The sequence below is a fragment of the Apteryx rowi genome, unplaced genomic scaffold (assembly GCF_003343035.1).
Source record: "Apteryx rowi isolate R43461 unplaced genomic scaffold, aptRow1 scaffold_43, whole genome shotgun sequence".
Classification (NCBI taxonomy): domain Eukaryota; kingdom Metazoa; phylum Chordata; class Aves; order Apterygiformes; family Apterygidae; genus Apteryx; species Apteryx rowi.
This window is the reverse complement of record NW_020450683.1, coordinates 2,980,209-2,996,165: the sequence shown is the minus strand read 5'-3', so window position 1 is coordinate 2,996,165 and position 15,957 is coordinate 2,980,209. Positions and strand designations below refer to the sequence as shown.

General features: G+C 42.9%; 1 protein-coding gene across 5 annotated transcripts in view; it reads right to left on the bottom strand.

The window, feature by feature from the left end:
- Positions 1–15,957, bottom strand: part of SCMH1 (Scm polycomb group protein homolog 1) — an 81,848-nt gene that overhangs the window by 20,054 nt on the left and 45,837 nt on the right. For 3 of the 5 annotated variants that reach the window (XM_026076328.1, XM_026076327.1, XM_026076332.1), the window contains 4 exons: positions 3,706–3,938; positions 3,018–3,144; positions 1,727–1,927; positions 853–1,027 (listed from right to left, as the gene is read on the bottom strand). In XM_026076328.1, the coding sequence (XP_025932113.1) occupies positions 853–1,027; positions 1,727–1,927; positions 3,018–3,144; positions 3,706–3,938 (736 nt within the window). Of the gene's footprint in view, positions 1–841; positions 1,028–1,726; positions 1,928–3,017; positions 3,145–3,705; positions 3,939–15,957 lie in introns of all 5 variants that reach the window. The other 2 variants (XM_026076330.1, XM_026076331.1) reach the window with 1 other exon arrangement.

Sequence of the window (15,957 nt, the reverse complement as noted above, 5' to 3'; positions counted from 1 at the left end):
AGCAGATCAGTAAGCCAACCACGTAAAGAGGGTGCAGATTTTTGTCCCCTCTATGACTGGAATTCCTATAGGAGTAGTATCCCCAAGCCACACAGCCAGCTCCAGGTAGGCAGGTACTGCTCCAGGGTTTGCTGCCACTAGCTAGTACTGAGGAGAAATTGTTTGTCTTCTTGGTTTCTAGTGCCTTTGCTTACCAGAGATTTTGCAATCTGATGATTTGCATCGTGGCATGAGCTATCTTGCCGGGGTCATGTTGCTTCAACACTGTGGAGCATCAGTCATGCCAAGAAAAACAAAGCCACCTATGCCTTAGATACCTGCAGCCTGTTTCCATCCCTAAAAAGGCTGAGCTTCCTTGCTTTCATTGAGGGCTAGGTGTGCTGTCTGCTGGCATCACATTCATAGCCATGATGGAAATCGCTCTGGTAGGAGTTAATTTAATTTCTAATTATATTTTACCTGCTGCAAGTTATCACTCTTCTGTTTCTTATGCAGAGATTTTCACCTTAATTCCTAACTGGATGAAGTCACTATAATCAGATTACAGGAAGTGGGAAGGACTGGGGGGCAAGGAGAGAAGGAAAGACAGTGAGACAGCATGGATGAGCGGAAACCTACAGGCACAGACGGTAATCAGACTGACAGGAAAAAAATACAGCAGCTTGAATTCTGAGCAAAAAGATCCCTGAGGGCATGTGCATGACACTAGGTGTTGTGCAATGAACTCTGCAGAGAGGGCTCTGGAAAACACACTCCTGCTCCCTGAGATAAAGGATAAAATCTGGGTTAAGACATGGAGCATCTGGGGTCCCTACAATACCACCCCCGCCCCAGCTCCTACCTGGTAGATACCTGTCGTGGTCGTACTCGTGTGAGCGCTGCATGTGGCTGTTCTGAGTGAAAGGCTGGTTCCCAAAGAGGTTGTCACTGCGAAGATTGTGGCAGAGTTTCTCCAGGAAGCGGAGGACGTAGGTGATACTGTTTACTGCTGGCAGGTTCAGAGTGTGCTGTTCCCGATCAAACACAGCTGGAGACAGAAACAAACAGAGCCCAACACGTAAACCCCCAGCAAAGGCAGGAGACTACGCCCAGGGCTGCACAGCCAGCTTCTGTATCTCAGCATCACTGGTCTAGACTAGAGCAAACAAAAGCCACTGCCTTCCTCTGGCTGAACGCTGGCGAGCTCACTTCCCTGGGACAGGCTAAAACCAGTCTGCTGCACCCAATATTAGGTATGAGTTTGCAGTGTCTGAGAAGCTGTGTTAAAGGCAATGGAAAGGCATTCAAGGAGGGGCCTGTAGTCCCAACATCTGGGAAAACATGGGCTTAAAAATACAATTAAAACTCAGAAAGGGGAGGAGAAGCTTTAGGGCATTTCTTTTCATTAGAAGTTCTGAAAACCCCACCCTTTCCGTTTCCTCCTGGGGGTTCAGGCAATCCTGAGGGGGTGACAGGTGAAGTATAATGCTCCCCAGGCTAAGACAACGGCTGCATATTGCTTTCTCCAGCAGCTGTGTCTGGAGGACATACTACCAGGAAGACTTTGCTCTGAGTCACCCGTTAGCTGTTGCTTCACTGACACAAATGCTTGGCAAGAAAGAGAAGACAGAAATCTTCTGTCTGCTTGTGGCCCATGACTATATAAAGCTTCAGAAGACACAGCTTCCAATGAGAAATTTCTTGCTATGATACCTCTGAAGGCAAAGTACTGTAGGCCAATTCTCACCTGAGATGACCTCTCCCCCGTGGCCTTGTTTTAAGAAGGAAAAGACGGTTTTCTGATGATAAGCGCAATCAATGCAGGCCTGCACTGCCTGCTGCAGGACAACAGAAGCCCGAGCTGGTCCAAAATGGTCAGGCAGCTGCTGAACTTTCTTCTTGTCTAGATGGGGCCCAGTGCTGCCGTTCTTGTTCAAGTAAATGCAAACTGCCAAGATGAGAGATATGTTTGCCATTAACCCACTCAAGAAAGCAAGAAACGGATGCCTAAAAGCCAACCTGAGAGATGCCCAGGTTTTAAGACTGTCAGACCACTCACACGGGGGATTCATCATGACTGTCTGTCTGCAACCTAACAGCAGAGTCCCATCTAGAAGGGAATTATCTCCAAAAACTGCCTGGCTCACACTCATCTTCCAAGCTGCTACTATTTTTCCTGTTTTTTCCCCAGTGTTCAAGCTCCCAAAAGCAGGTTGCAATGTGGTTCCCACGCCAGCCAGAAAGCATGGCTGAGATGTTCAAAGGTGCTGAAGCAGCCCCCACTTTTCACAGACCCTCCTAGAGTTTGGGGAAATCGGGTTCTTTAGGTTCCTCTGAAAATTGGCCAATTATGTTTTGGGGAAACAGAGAGCTCAGTCCATATTCATTGCTTGACAGAACATATAAAATGCAGGTTTGCATTAGACTTTCCTTCCCAGATTCATCTTCAGCTATATCTCAAAGCTGCAGCAGAGCATATACTCTGCACTGGCTGCTCCTACACCTTTCCTGTTCCCTCTTGTCCAGTTATTCTGATTGCCTTGATATCCTGGCTAAAGTTGAACAGACCATTTGCCATTGTCATTCAGCAGGAGTTATTCTGAACCTTGCTGTAGCTTCAGCAACTGTTTCTGGAATGATCTGAGAGATCCGGTACTCTGATCTCACAAGAGAGGTGCTGCACACAACACTGTCTCTAGGCACGATGGGTCACAAGAACTCCCCTTCCAGAGCTTTTGAGTCACTAACGTGTGCATGGTAACTCAGGAAAAAGGGTCTTTGTACTGACCAAATGGACTTGCTACCTTCCTATGACTCTGTATTTCTGATACAGAAAAAGAGATAAAAGAAAAGGCGATCAGAACTTGTATGTCTCTCTTTTCCTCTAGCCACACTCTGTATTAAGCCACTCTTTTTGTTTCTGGAGTTGTAATGCTTGCTGGTTTATGAAGAAAAGGGAGTATCTTGATGTGTCACTTTCTGAATGATGTAGCTTCTAACTGTATCATCTTTTCAAGAATGTGATTCAAGACCCTTACCTGTGGGTGCCTGCATAGCAGAGCTGGGGATTGTAGCAGCGTCTTGGGGCACAGTGCTTGTATCTGGTTCTGGGGTACTGGTTGTTGGAGATGTGGGTGCTGGATTCAGCAATGTCCTAGGTTTCCTCTGCAGAAAAAGATGAGGAGATTTCTCCTTTTACCCCTGTTCTCCTTTACCACCCACGATCACTACACTCTCTTCTCTGCATCCAACAGACAAGGCACTGTGGAACATGACACATTTCTGATGGTGATGATGGGGAGTCTTGGGAACCTCCATAATCAGCATGTGTATATTTTATAAATCATGATCCTGAAAAAATAACAAGGCTGAGACCTGCACCTCTGCTTGACTTAGATTAGGTACATATGATAGACAGAGAAGGTTATTCCACTGTTTGGCCATCCTGTCATGACCACAGCATCTGCCATGCCACTCCACAGCTAATGCAGATCCAAAGACAAAGCTTCTTGATGGAAATGATTTTTTAGACACAGACTTTCTCTAAGACTCTGAGGCTGGACTCTAAGGGATATTCCCAGCCCCGTATACCCCTTTGGGCTCCTAGTTGCTGCAGTCAGATAGCCAAAGGCTGAGACAAACGTGCACAAACACACGCATGCACCATCCCATGGCAGAACTTGCAGCACTTGCTTTTCACCCGCCTGTATCAGCATCAGCTTTTACCTTACTGCCAGGCTTTGGGCCTCTCTTTCTGGGGAATTTCAAAGGCTCCACTGACTTGGAGGGTGTAGGCATGGGGTGATGCATTAGTGCTTTGGTCGTTCGACCACGCTTCTTCCCTGTTTTGCGACGCCTTTGCCCTTGTTGATGCCCCAAAACAGTCTTTGTGCTACTGTGCATGCTAGGTTTCTCCGAGTTTACTTCGGAGGCAGGTAAAGGGCTCTTTGGAATCACAACTGAAATAAAAAGAGAAAAAGTAAATATAATTAAATCAGGCGAGAATCAAAACAAGAGCAGCCTCCATCTTTAAACAGTGTCAAGGAAAACCCTGCAGTATTAGTCCCCTGAATACACAGGCTGTTGCTCTCCATGCCAGAATAAAAAACAAGTGCACTGATTCCTGGTTCAGCACTTGAACCATGGGATACTGTGGCTTAGCCTGGATGGACTGAGCTCCAGAAGGATCATGCTTCCAGCCATAACTTCTTCCTGAAAATAACTGGCACCTACACCTTTCACTTATGCGAGTGGTGACCTGTCAGAGATCATGTAAAATGCACTGAAAGCATTCCTAGAAGGATCAGTCAAGACCTGCCTGACAGTCACAGAGTCAGTGCTGTGCTGGAAATCCCCTCTCTCAAAGCAGACGTCAAATTTGCTCTGTCCCTAAATTACCAGTGAAGTGCAATGGAAGACGCTGGCTCCATCCTTGATGTCTGCAAAGACCACTACTCATGGTCTAAAGTAACGGCTCATCCTAGTTACATAAGTTGACCTGCTCCTCTCAGGTACTGCCAGAGGTAAGTGAAGTGATAACATCTGCTGGTAGATAGCACATGGTCCGTTCCTTCTTATCTTCTCAAGCCTTCCATGACAAAACCAGGTCTCAGGTGTATTTACCCACAATCCCACTAAATTTGGTTATTTGCCTTTGCCAAGTTCTGCCTCAGGCTGGAGATGAGCTGGCCAGATGAATGTTTTCTTCAAATTTAAACTTCTGTTAAAAAGAAAAAAAACCCAAACCCTCCTAGATTTTGAAAAACGCACAGTGACCTTTAGGATGTCTTGTTTGCCAGACCTTGAGACCTCAATGTGCATTTGAAAACGGGGCTCTGAATTTGAAAAAAAGTCCTTTGAAGTATGCTATAATTAAGAAGAAATCTTGGCAAAGGAAACAGAATGGAATGAAAGAATGATATCAGGATAGGATGCAACACACTGATGGTGGCACAACTGAGTGTATATAAGCAATGTTTTAAGGTTTTTCTAAAGAGAGCTTTATGATCAGTTATTCTGAGCAAGGACTCATTCCCGTGGCACAGAAAAGCTGTTTCCTGCCTATAGCTCCGAAGAAGCAAGCTGAGCTGAGTCCAACTTTTTAGAGGTCTGCAGAAGATCAGTGGGCTGTGGGATGACAGCAGCAAGACATAAGTCAGGAGATATTCCAGACATAGGGCAGTTAGCTGATGGCATTGTTAACCACTTCACTGCTGACCAAAGCACAGACTAAGCAAATGACATGGTTATTATGTGAAAAATCTGTATAATGTTCCATCAGTGGCATCTTATTTTGGCCTTACATGAACAAGCCACTGGAGAGGGGAGACTCCACTTTGTTCTTCTGATTTGACTCTATTTCATTCACCAGCTTTGACTCTGGAGTCTTACCGTGCCCTCTCCATTGAGACTAGATAGGAACCTGGCTTTCAGGTCCAAGAAAGCCTGAGAAATTAGTTCACTCAGCTCTAAAATAGGACAAATCTGTATATTGCAATGCAGGACTAACACACTTCAAGAATATGGAAACTCAGACGAGGCATTCCTTCAGGTCCAGGTTCTCTCTGGGAAACTCAGCTTTCAGCCACTTCAGCATTTCTGTTTCGTACGCAGTGCCAGGGGACAGCTCCACTGCTGGAGGGGATGGTCAGAGAGGCCAGTGAGTCCAGGAGGGCAAAGGGAATCTAACTCCCAGTCTATGAACTAAATGCCACAGCAACGTCTTCTAGCAGAGGTATGTTTAGGACACGCAGGTCAAGAGCTACAGCAGAAAAGGTCCAGGCTCCAATCCTCCCTCTGCCAAAATGTACTGCTATCTTTAGTAAATCTTGTGTACACTTTAGCTCACTGCTATGAAATGATGAAACTTGTTGTCACTGCCCTACCCTCAGTGAGCACTTGGGTACTTACATGAATAACTTGCACAAAAACTAAAGTGCAAAATGTTCTGTGGTTGTCTTGCAGGTGGTTTACACCCACCCTGCACTCACTTTGCAGTGATGTAAATAACACAATGCACAGTGCATCCATGAGCTAGCTCCATTATATTTGTTATATGAGCAAGATAAGACTTATGGTACCCATAACTTTTATTTTCTTGCTTTTGTGCAACTAGGGTTCTGTAAAGGGTGCAAAAGGTAAGTAAACAGTCATTCAGTAATGTTACCCAACTTCTAAAGTAAAGTCTTTTTGTGCCAGGGAGATATAGAGAATGGCTATGGAAGTAGAGTCATAAGGTTTTATTAGTATATGTTTGAGATTATAATATTATCGGAAACACTAACTTTGCTGGCAAAAAAAGAAATACAACAGCACCAATGTGATTTTAGTGCTTCTTACAATTGACTGTTTTCCAGGACACAGTGTCATCTGCTACAGGTGACAGTGTAACACAAGATCTCTGACACAGAGCTGTGCTGGTAGAGGGGAACAACAGGGATGGGATAGCTACTGATAGCTGAATCACTGTGCCCTGCAACCGTACATGTGCATGGGTGATCTCAGGGGAGAAATATTCATAATAAAGGATTTGCAAAAATCCTGTGAGTTGACAGTACAAGGATAAACACATGTAGAAGAGTCAGTACTTCAAAGAAACTTTTAAACATCAAAGGGATGTGTAAAACAAAGCTGGTGGCATTTCATTTGCAATTCTTACAAAGACTAAGGGTCTAAACAAAGGCGTAGGACAACGAGGTTTCTCTAGCTTTGAAGGGAAATTGAGGATTCTGTAGACAAGCTGTGAAGCAACCAGAAAATCTCAGAGTGCTACTGGCAAAAAATAAAGAAATGGTCAAGTTAGGATGCAGTGGACAGAGAGGTGCTGAACTGCATCCTTGACTTCCAGGGTTACAAAATGTCTCAGAGAAATCCTAGTGCCAGTCAAGATACGACTGACATCAGGGTGAACTCAAAATTTGCAAGCTTTCACTATGTTTCTCTTATATAATTTTGTAATAAGAATTATTTCTTCTTTTGTAAGAATAAATGCTAGAAAATTCTATTTCCCACTTCAATGGTAAAGATATTCAGGGTAATGTTAATTTGCCAAGCTCAAAGAATCGCTGCTTTACTTGTAGAGAAATAAAAGCAAGCACAATGTACAAGTGTACAATACATTAAGAAAACTCATTTCATTCAGAAATTTCAGAGGAGTTTCCCATGAAGTTCCCTGGGTCAGTTTGGAGACGGTTGCTACAAAACAGCCAGCCTCTACTGGCAAACACTATCCAAAGCCTCTCTGAAGGGAGAAGCAGTTTGAGGCCCCAGCACTGGAAGCAGTGAATAATTTTCTGTACTCTCACATTAGCACATTCAGCTGTGGCTCCCTCGGGGATGGAAGTGCTGTTATAGGTGAGAAGACTGTTAAATGAAACAGACTAAGTTACATTTAAATGTGCAGTCAATTCAGAGCATAAATAAACTTAAAAAAACCCAGACTGCTGTTTTGTATCCAACAGTATTGTTGAATATACTACTTGAGAGCATTGCTGAATATACACATTCTCTTTGCTTCAATGAGGCTTACATAACGCACACACTCATTTTTTTGTGATCTGGAGTGATTTAATGAAGCAGGGTCTTGTAATCCCATGATCTGACATTATTCAGCAGGCTTGTCTGGCTTTCAGTTTTATTTTAACTAGAATCTGAGAAAACACCAGCCTGTGCTAATTCTTTTCTCTTGTTTCTACCAGATGTACTGAGCTGCATGCAATCAATTTTACAAGAAGGAGACATCAGCCACTTCAAAATGGAGCAATCCTGCCAGCTGTATTTGAACTGTAACTATGCAGTCACAAAAACAGTTTCTGACTGATCCAACTGTTGTCTTGTTACTGAGGTATTTATAACCACTTCCAGTGACTGGATGTTTCCTAAAGGATCCTGAAGTTTTCTTCAGATGTCTGTTAATTTTCCTTCAGGAGTTTAGTGTCTGATGTTATAGGGATCTCCCCATCTGGTCAAGAACCACACAAGATGTGCTACCAACTTCAGTGTAAAGCAAGACCACCTCTGCTCCACAGCTCACCAGTGGGAAAATCCTGGTTGCAAAACTCCTAAGGAAAAGCATAAGAGTTCCCCAAAACAACGTGGCTGACACAGCAGCAAAGGAAATGCTCCAAACTGAACACCAGGAGGGAGCGATGCAGAGCACTCAGTCCTGCTTGCCTTACCGGAGCACAAACCAGCACTGGTGTCTGTCAAGCAGCAGCAACGTTCACTGCTGCACCAAATCTTTGCTCATGATGCCCAGCAACTGTGCTCGTCTCACAGCTGTAAACCACTTCCCACATATTGTTAACTGCTCAAAGTTTCAATTTATTGGGTCTTTTTTCAGCTGTTTACAGTGCCAGTTCTCCTGAGCAACCACTACAGCTAAGCCAGCCTAACAATAAGCAGCTGCCAGGGAGCATCCCCCTTCCTTCTCCCTTGCACCATCACTGCTGCTTGTCTTGACCCCACAGAGAGCCACACAAAGGAGCCAAATTTTCACAAAGTTAAGTTGGGCCACCTCACTTCCAAAAATCAACAGTTTGCTGCCACTGAGAAAAATCCCTGCCCCAGGCTTCTTGTTCTCATATGAGCTGTGAGCAATCTAACACAATTCTAAATCTGGCCTTGCTTAAGGAGAAGATTTGGGCCATTATGACCTCCCGAGGTCCCTTCCAACCTAAATTATTCTGAGAGTCTATGATCTGAACCCATGGTTAATTATTTCAGCTCATTAATGAAACAGAAGACTAACCAAAGCAAGTTTTCTGCTGGTTCAGCTTGTTGAACTGTCTTTGCTTTGGGTCAGAAAGACATCAGCGTCAGGACATGGGAATGGATGAGGACATATGGCAGAGCATGAAAGAATGGGACTGTTCTTTTCGCTCGTTGGTATTAGATCAGTTTAGCTGCAGTGAGAGACATCACCCTAAAGATACAGGATCAAAACCTGTTGAATTTACAACCAAAGAAAAGATGGACATTACTGACTGGGCTATTAATCTCTGAAGGATTAGTTAAAAAAAAAAAGTCATGAAATTCCTGCAGAAACAAAATGACTTGACAGAGAATTCAAGACTTGGACACTGCCTCCTAATGCCTGTATAACAACCTTTGTCAGTTGACTTACAGCACAAGCAGTCCCTGAAGCTGCACACAGTACTGTAAGTCAAACTATTATTTGTATGACAGTTTATAAGATATAAGTTGTTGTCCACACTTTGAGCTTTAGCCAATACTAGAAAGCAGTGTTTGTCATTCATATGCTTCTCTCGGGCTTGTTTGAATCTGAAGAAGACAATTTTAAGCCTTTGGAATCAGAATACAGAAACCAACACATATAAGAAAATACAGAGCAGAATAATTTAAGATGGAGAAAGGTTTCTAGGTTTCTTTCAGATACACCTGCTATTTAACAGTTTGCATTATGAACAGCTACTGCACTGCAAAACCTGAAATCTCCATTTTAAGCGCTAAGCATTACCGTATTCTCTGATGCAGCTATAGCTCACAACACTCTCCTTCTCTGTCTAAGTATAGTAATAATGCCTGCTGTAGTGTCCCAAAATAAAAGGGCTGGTTTCTGAGAAGATTGAAAACTCCACTCGTCTCTATTTTAAAACAACTTTGAAGAATTGCCTGCAGGCAACCCAGCCAGTGGTTCTTTTGTGCTCCAATTGCCCCTCTTGTCATCAGCACTTCATGGTGAAGAATGTGACCCAGAAGAGATGGGTTAGAGAAGCACATTCATTTAAGATAGGCAAATTTGTCAGAGAACAGAAAATTCTGTTCAGAACTGGCTGAACCCTTGCCTGGATGCTGTAGTTCAAACCTAGACCTCCTAAACCCTGGAACGGCACAAGAATCAGTGCTCAGTTTCTGTCTGAGAAAGATGGGAAAGCTTCAAAGCTCTGAGAGTCTTCATAAAGCAAAGGAGACCATTACTGTCTAGCACAAGCACATGTGAGAGCTAAATATGGGGCCCAACAGGGCTCAAGAATAGAGAGAGCTTTAGTAAATCCTAGGCTCTTAGTAGATTAAGCAGGAAAGCACAGGGCAAAAGACCAGAGCGTGGGTGGGAGAAACAGGCTCTCTGCAAGGAATCCTCCAAATTCTGGAATTTATAAGTCAGAATGGAATTGTTCTAATAATCTATTATTTCCTATTGGGATTCCTACTCTCCAGCCTAAAACTTCTGTGTGAGCTAAGACTGAAAGATCAGAAGATATATCTAATATGATAATATAGCAAGAGGATCCAAGCGCTGAATGATTCACCATGTTCTAGATGTTCTCATCATGAGCAGTTATCTTAACTCCCAAAGATGCATTTTCTTTTTATTCAAACTTTGTCTAGTTTCAACTATGGAAACTTGCTATTGCTTTTACTGGAAGTCATGAGATGTTTTGTTGAATGTTCCCCTCTAAGATCTCCCTGGCCAGTGATTACATGGCAGCACTCACAAAAATGCAAAACCATGGTCTCTAAAGCTGCCTTTATCCTACTCGTCAGCTACTGCCCTAAACATCAGGGTTGCATTTTAACATCCATTTTTGGGCAGAACATCCATATACTATATGTATGGATATAGTATAGATTTATATAACTAACTTAGTAAACAGTTACTAAGAACTAAAGCAAGGCTTTATGTATTTGTTCAACCTGAGAAAGGCTATGAATATTTATCAAGATAGCGTCCCATTTCTTAAAGGTTTATAATATTGTAAGGCCTGCTAGAATAGCTGTTTCCTTATTTTAATTCTTTGTATATGTTTGGATGAGCTCTGTGCACTGCAGATGCCACTGTAGAACACACTGGTGCAAGCTGTGGCTTTTTTATGGTTGTTTTATTTACAAAAATAAAACAGCTAAAAAAGAAGAGCCTCAAGAGTCACAGTCATACCAGCAACTGTTACTTGCTTTTCATACAAGTCTTACATTTACAGCTCTCAAGGCAGCATTCCTGTGTGCCCTAAACCATATCGGTAATTACACTCAGCACTTGCGGAAGACTGTTCAGCCAGGGATCTTAAAAATCTTCCCAGGCATTCATTACACCTTGCAATACATCTCTGAAAGATGCTGGGCAACATAGTGAAAGCTAGAGGTTTAGTGACTTGCCTGAAGTGCCAGACCAATAATAGTGTTGCAAAATGTCCCAAGTGTCCTACCTCTAATTATAACCACTAGACGGCATATACAGTGATATATGAACAATAATAACTGACGATAGCTGTGAGCTCTGCTGGAGTTAAACACCAGAAAAAGACTACTCTGGAACTGCAGGGTCTGCTTACAAAAGGGCTGAAATCAAATTCCCAGAACTTATAACTCAGAGACCACTATATCACCAAGACTTCCCTTCTATGTATGACAGTCTACTGCATTCACCCACTCATTTATGAAACCAAGTAGCTGATTTTACTGAAGCACAATGTGTATCTGGCTAAAACATTTTCCAAAAGACAGCTCAGGCTTTATCCAACAACATGGCCCCCAAGATGAACGTGACCTACTTGGGAAGAGCCAGTATGGCTTCTGTATTGGAAATCCAGCCTTACAAACATGGAAGAGTCTGAAAAGGTCAATGAACACGTGGACAAATGTGGGAGAGCCTACTTCCCTTTCCAAAAAGCTTTTAAGTTCCTCACCAAAGGCTTTTAAATGAAGTAAACAGCCATGGGATAAGAGAGAGGGTTTCTACAAGGATTAACGACTGGTTAGAAGAGGTAGGGGCAAATAGTCAATTCTTGCAAAAGAGAGAGGTCACCATGGAATCACAGGGATCTGCCCTGGGGTGTGCACTGCTCGACATACTCACGAGTGATCTGAAAAGATCGGTGAGGTGAGAAAGTTTTCTAATGATTAAAGCTTTCCAGGGCAGACAGGACAATGGCAACCTGTGAGGAACTCCATAGGGGACTTACAAGACTGAGTGACAGGGCAATAAAATGGTAGATGAACATGCATTGCTCATTTGAAACAAATGAAAATGGCGTCGATAAATACAGCAGTGAGTATGGAGAAAATCACTCCTAAGTTCAGATATAAAATGATGGGCTCTGAGCTGACTGGTGCCCAACTCAAGAGTAAGAACTTGGGTTTGTAATACTCCTTCCACAAAAACACCAGCTCAAAGCATAGCAGTGGCCAAAAAAACCTAGGGTAAGAGATTCAACTTTGGAAAATCAGAGATGAGAAAGTTGGATGTCATAGTAGAAACCAACTGAATATAAGTTATTACACTGGCTAAAACAAACAAATAAACAAACAAACATACATAACCCCCCCCAAGACTTGCAAATGATCCCCGGACTCTCGTCTCCACAAAGTTACAGTTTCTCCAGTGATCTCAGCCAAGGCCAAGTTACGCCTTGCCACTGCTGTATTCTGAGCTGTCTGGCCTGTGCCAGAGGAGCTACCCTGAGTCCATCCCTCACTGATCCTGTTAAGAAAATTCTTTGATCCAACTGAGTATTTTTAAGAGTCCTTTCACACCACTTCGGCTCTTCTACTTAGCATAAAATGTAAAACATCTTTTAATGGGTTTAACCAATTTCCAGCATTAGTTCAGGCACAACTGGAATCACGGTAACCCTTAATGCACAATCCATTTCCTTTTCGGCAATGAAACTATGCAATTCCAATTTTTTTTTTTTTTAATATATTCTACCCAGGACCCTGCTCTGTCAAATACCAGAGCAAAGAAAGGTGACTTACACCTTACATCTACACCTTTAAGTGAGCTTTGGATAAAACAAAATCCCCTTCTGAAGTCTCTTCCATAATATAAGTCTCCCCGGAATACTGAGTATTTCAGTCCGCAAAGCAAGCTCTTCTCTAAGTTGGAGGAAGCTGTCAGAGATGTAACAGTTTCAACAGGAGCAGGGAGACATGCTATGCTGGAAAAAGGAAAAAGCTTGTGGATTAAGGAGCTCCGGGACAAGAGTGCGACGCACAAACTAACCGTGGCAAAGCCAGGAGGGAGCAGTTTATACAGAGCTGTTTGCATTGCCAGCCATAGCTTTCTGTTATTTATTCTGTGGGCAGAGATATGTGCTCCAGGACTGCTGCTTTGCTTTAGACAGAAAAGAGACAGACAGACTGTTTCAGGCAGGAACACTGGTTGGAGATGCTCTCCTATCTTCAGGTTTTCCTTGATCCCTTGGTAGCAGCAAGTTATTTAGTAGTTCTTGATGCTTTTTAGAATATAAACATATATGTGCAGATATTCCTTAAGGGGGGAAACTATGTTGAGACAATGTGTGACAAGTGTTATGGATGTGCAACATAAAGGAGTTATTCATTAAAATGCCCTGGGGGTCAGCATAATCCCCATTCTGCTGATGGCAAAATAAACAAAGATAAGTGACTGGCTCATGATCAGAGACAAAGACAGTGACAGCACTGTAAAGAACAAGGATGTGCAAACCAATGTCCTCAGCAAAAGTCATTTTCAGTTTAATGCTGAACATACAGATGTCTGTTCATCTGAGACACCTCAAAAATCACATCTTAATTCCTCTCCAGCACAGGGAAGAAATTAACTGCTTTATATCCACTGGTAGCATTATAAAATGGAGCGTGTAAACTGAGTCATGCATCTTTTTTATAAAAATACTGCAAACATTAGCATTTGGATAAGGGAAAGTGGCATCATGACTGCAAACATTTAAGCAGTCAAGGAAACTTCTCCCCAAATAGCAGCTCATAAACCCCTCAGCTCTCAGCACAGTTGCTGTGGAACATCTGTACAATCAACCATAAATCTCTCACACTGGCAATTGGTTGGAGCTTGGAGGAGCAGCACACTGCTTCTTTAGCCCCTTTTCTCCCTGCCATCCTCTCTTCCCACTCACAGAAGGCAAAGCAAAGGAACAAAAAGAATTTGTTGGGAATGGACCTGGAACATGGATTTACACTGCAGAGAAAAATGGCAGTTCTGGACAGTGGGGCTAAATTTGCCTCTGGTTCAAGGGATTCTAGCTTGCAGATTTGGACTGCATGGAAAGCCCTCAGTGGAATTATAGCCCACAATGACAGCCTTGTTATTTATTCTATAGATAGTACCCTCACCTCCCTTTGAGAAATGCTCATAGGTGCAAGCCAGTGTCCTGAAATCTTTGCAGCCCGTTCTCTACAAAGCTGGCAGCCTGGGCTTGCACTCTTTGGGCCATTGTTGGTTTTGTTTTGTTTTTTTTTCTTTCCCCAGTGCTCAGCCAACTTAATTTTGTGTTCAGTTCTGCAAGGTCAATTAGATGCTCTTTTGCAGGCATAGCTCAAAGCACAGCGGCTATCAGCTCCTCTCAGCCAGTCTGGAACACAATTCCTCTTCCTAGTCCAACCACCAGGTCAGTGATGCTGCAGCAAGAAGCTGCAGTGAGCCTACTGGGGCATACAGTTCAAACGCAAAGGACAAGAAAGTGCCAAATTTGCTGGCAATCGCTTTCTTCACATTTCAAATCAGCAGTTTACCTCCAGTGTCCACCCCAATACCTCTTACATCATATATAACTGTCTCCATCGCAACCTGGACTCTTGCTTGTTATGATTCCCTTATTAGTCATATCTTCTCCAGCCTTCCTCAAAAATAAAGTTCTTGTAACAGTGTGTTTTTTTAATTAGCTGGAAAGTAAAACTATGGAATAAAATCAGAGAAACTGAACTATGCAAAAGGCCCACCATTTCCATTGTAAGAAAAAGCTCTAGCAGAGTCGAAACTCAAGCTCCTGACTGAAGGTATGCACTAGTGGGTGATGGAAGACATATGTGGACAATCAGGGAGCTCCAAGAGAATTGGCAAGGCCAATATTTATTAGCTAAATCAGAACAAAATCAAGTCAAAATCTGTGAACTTCAATATTCAAGCTGGATTTGATTACCATGCTGTTCTTGCAAAGACAGTTCAGGCAGGCTGAGATCTTCTCCTGCATTTAAAGTGCCCATGCGCATGTTGTGAATACTCCAGCAGCAACTTCAAGAGCTCAGCTGGGAACCCCCAGAGTTATTCAGTGGATGGTATATGAGCAGAGCTGGAACCTTTGGTCCTGTCACAGATACCCACAACTCAAATAAGTTCATTTCCATAATTCAGGAAAATAATAGTACTGCACCTATTTCCAGCCTTTGCACTCTGGGAAAAGCCAGCAGCTTTCTGAGTTTGTATCCAGAAAGGGCTGCCAAAAGCATCAGGTATGACAGACACATGTCAGTTCCATACAGTAGTCCTCAAGAAAATTACAGTGCCATGGTCTTAGGATGTATCTACCATGCAGACTAGATAAGACTTCAGCTTGTGCAAGCATAACCAAGCTAACCTGAACTATAGCTGTGGCAGCACAGGGTTCACTAGTTTCTTCACATATTTACAGCCTGCAGAAAGTTTGCAATGCCATGGCTATATTGCTATCAATATCCAACTAGCTCAAGGACATACCTTAAGTTAATATATGTGGTATGACAGGCCATCACAGTCAACCTACTGACTGATCCTGTCTTCTGCCCCTCTTCTCTTCCTCTGTCTTAGGGAGCTGATTATCAGCTGGTTTCTAAATCCCCCTGTTGAGAATCAAAATGTTTCTACACTCTTGCAGTATTCTGGCTATTCAGTACTGTTCTTAGGGTTTCTGCTTGTTCTGATCATCTCTGAAGCTCTTTTTTAGCTTTGGCTTCCTGGTTAAATATTAGCAGAACACCTTGAACACATCAGTGCACAAAGAACAAGGAGACTGTTAGGTGGGCGCGGTTTATTCCAGCTTTTGTTCTTTTTTAAAGCTGTTCAAAAGTTATAAAAATACCTGAGATCAAGAGGAGAATTGTGAAGAGCTGGAAAAGGTACTGTCTTTATAACAACTTGGGTTCTGCATTCAATACCAAGCTCCCAGATTAAAAAAAAAAAAAAAAAAAAAAAAGCATGCCCTAGCAGCATATCTCTCTGTTGACCAAAGTCAGAGTCAGAACTCGATCTGAGCTCAACAGCTTTTC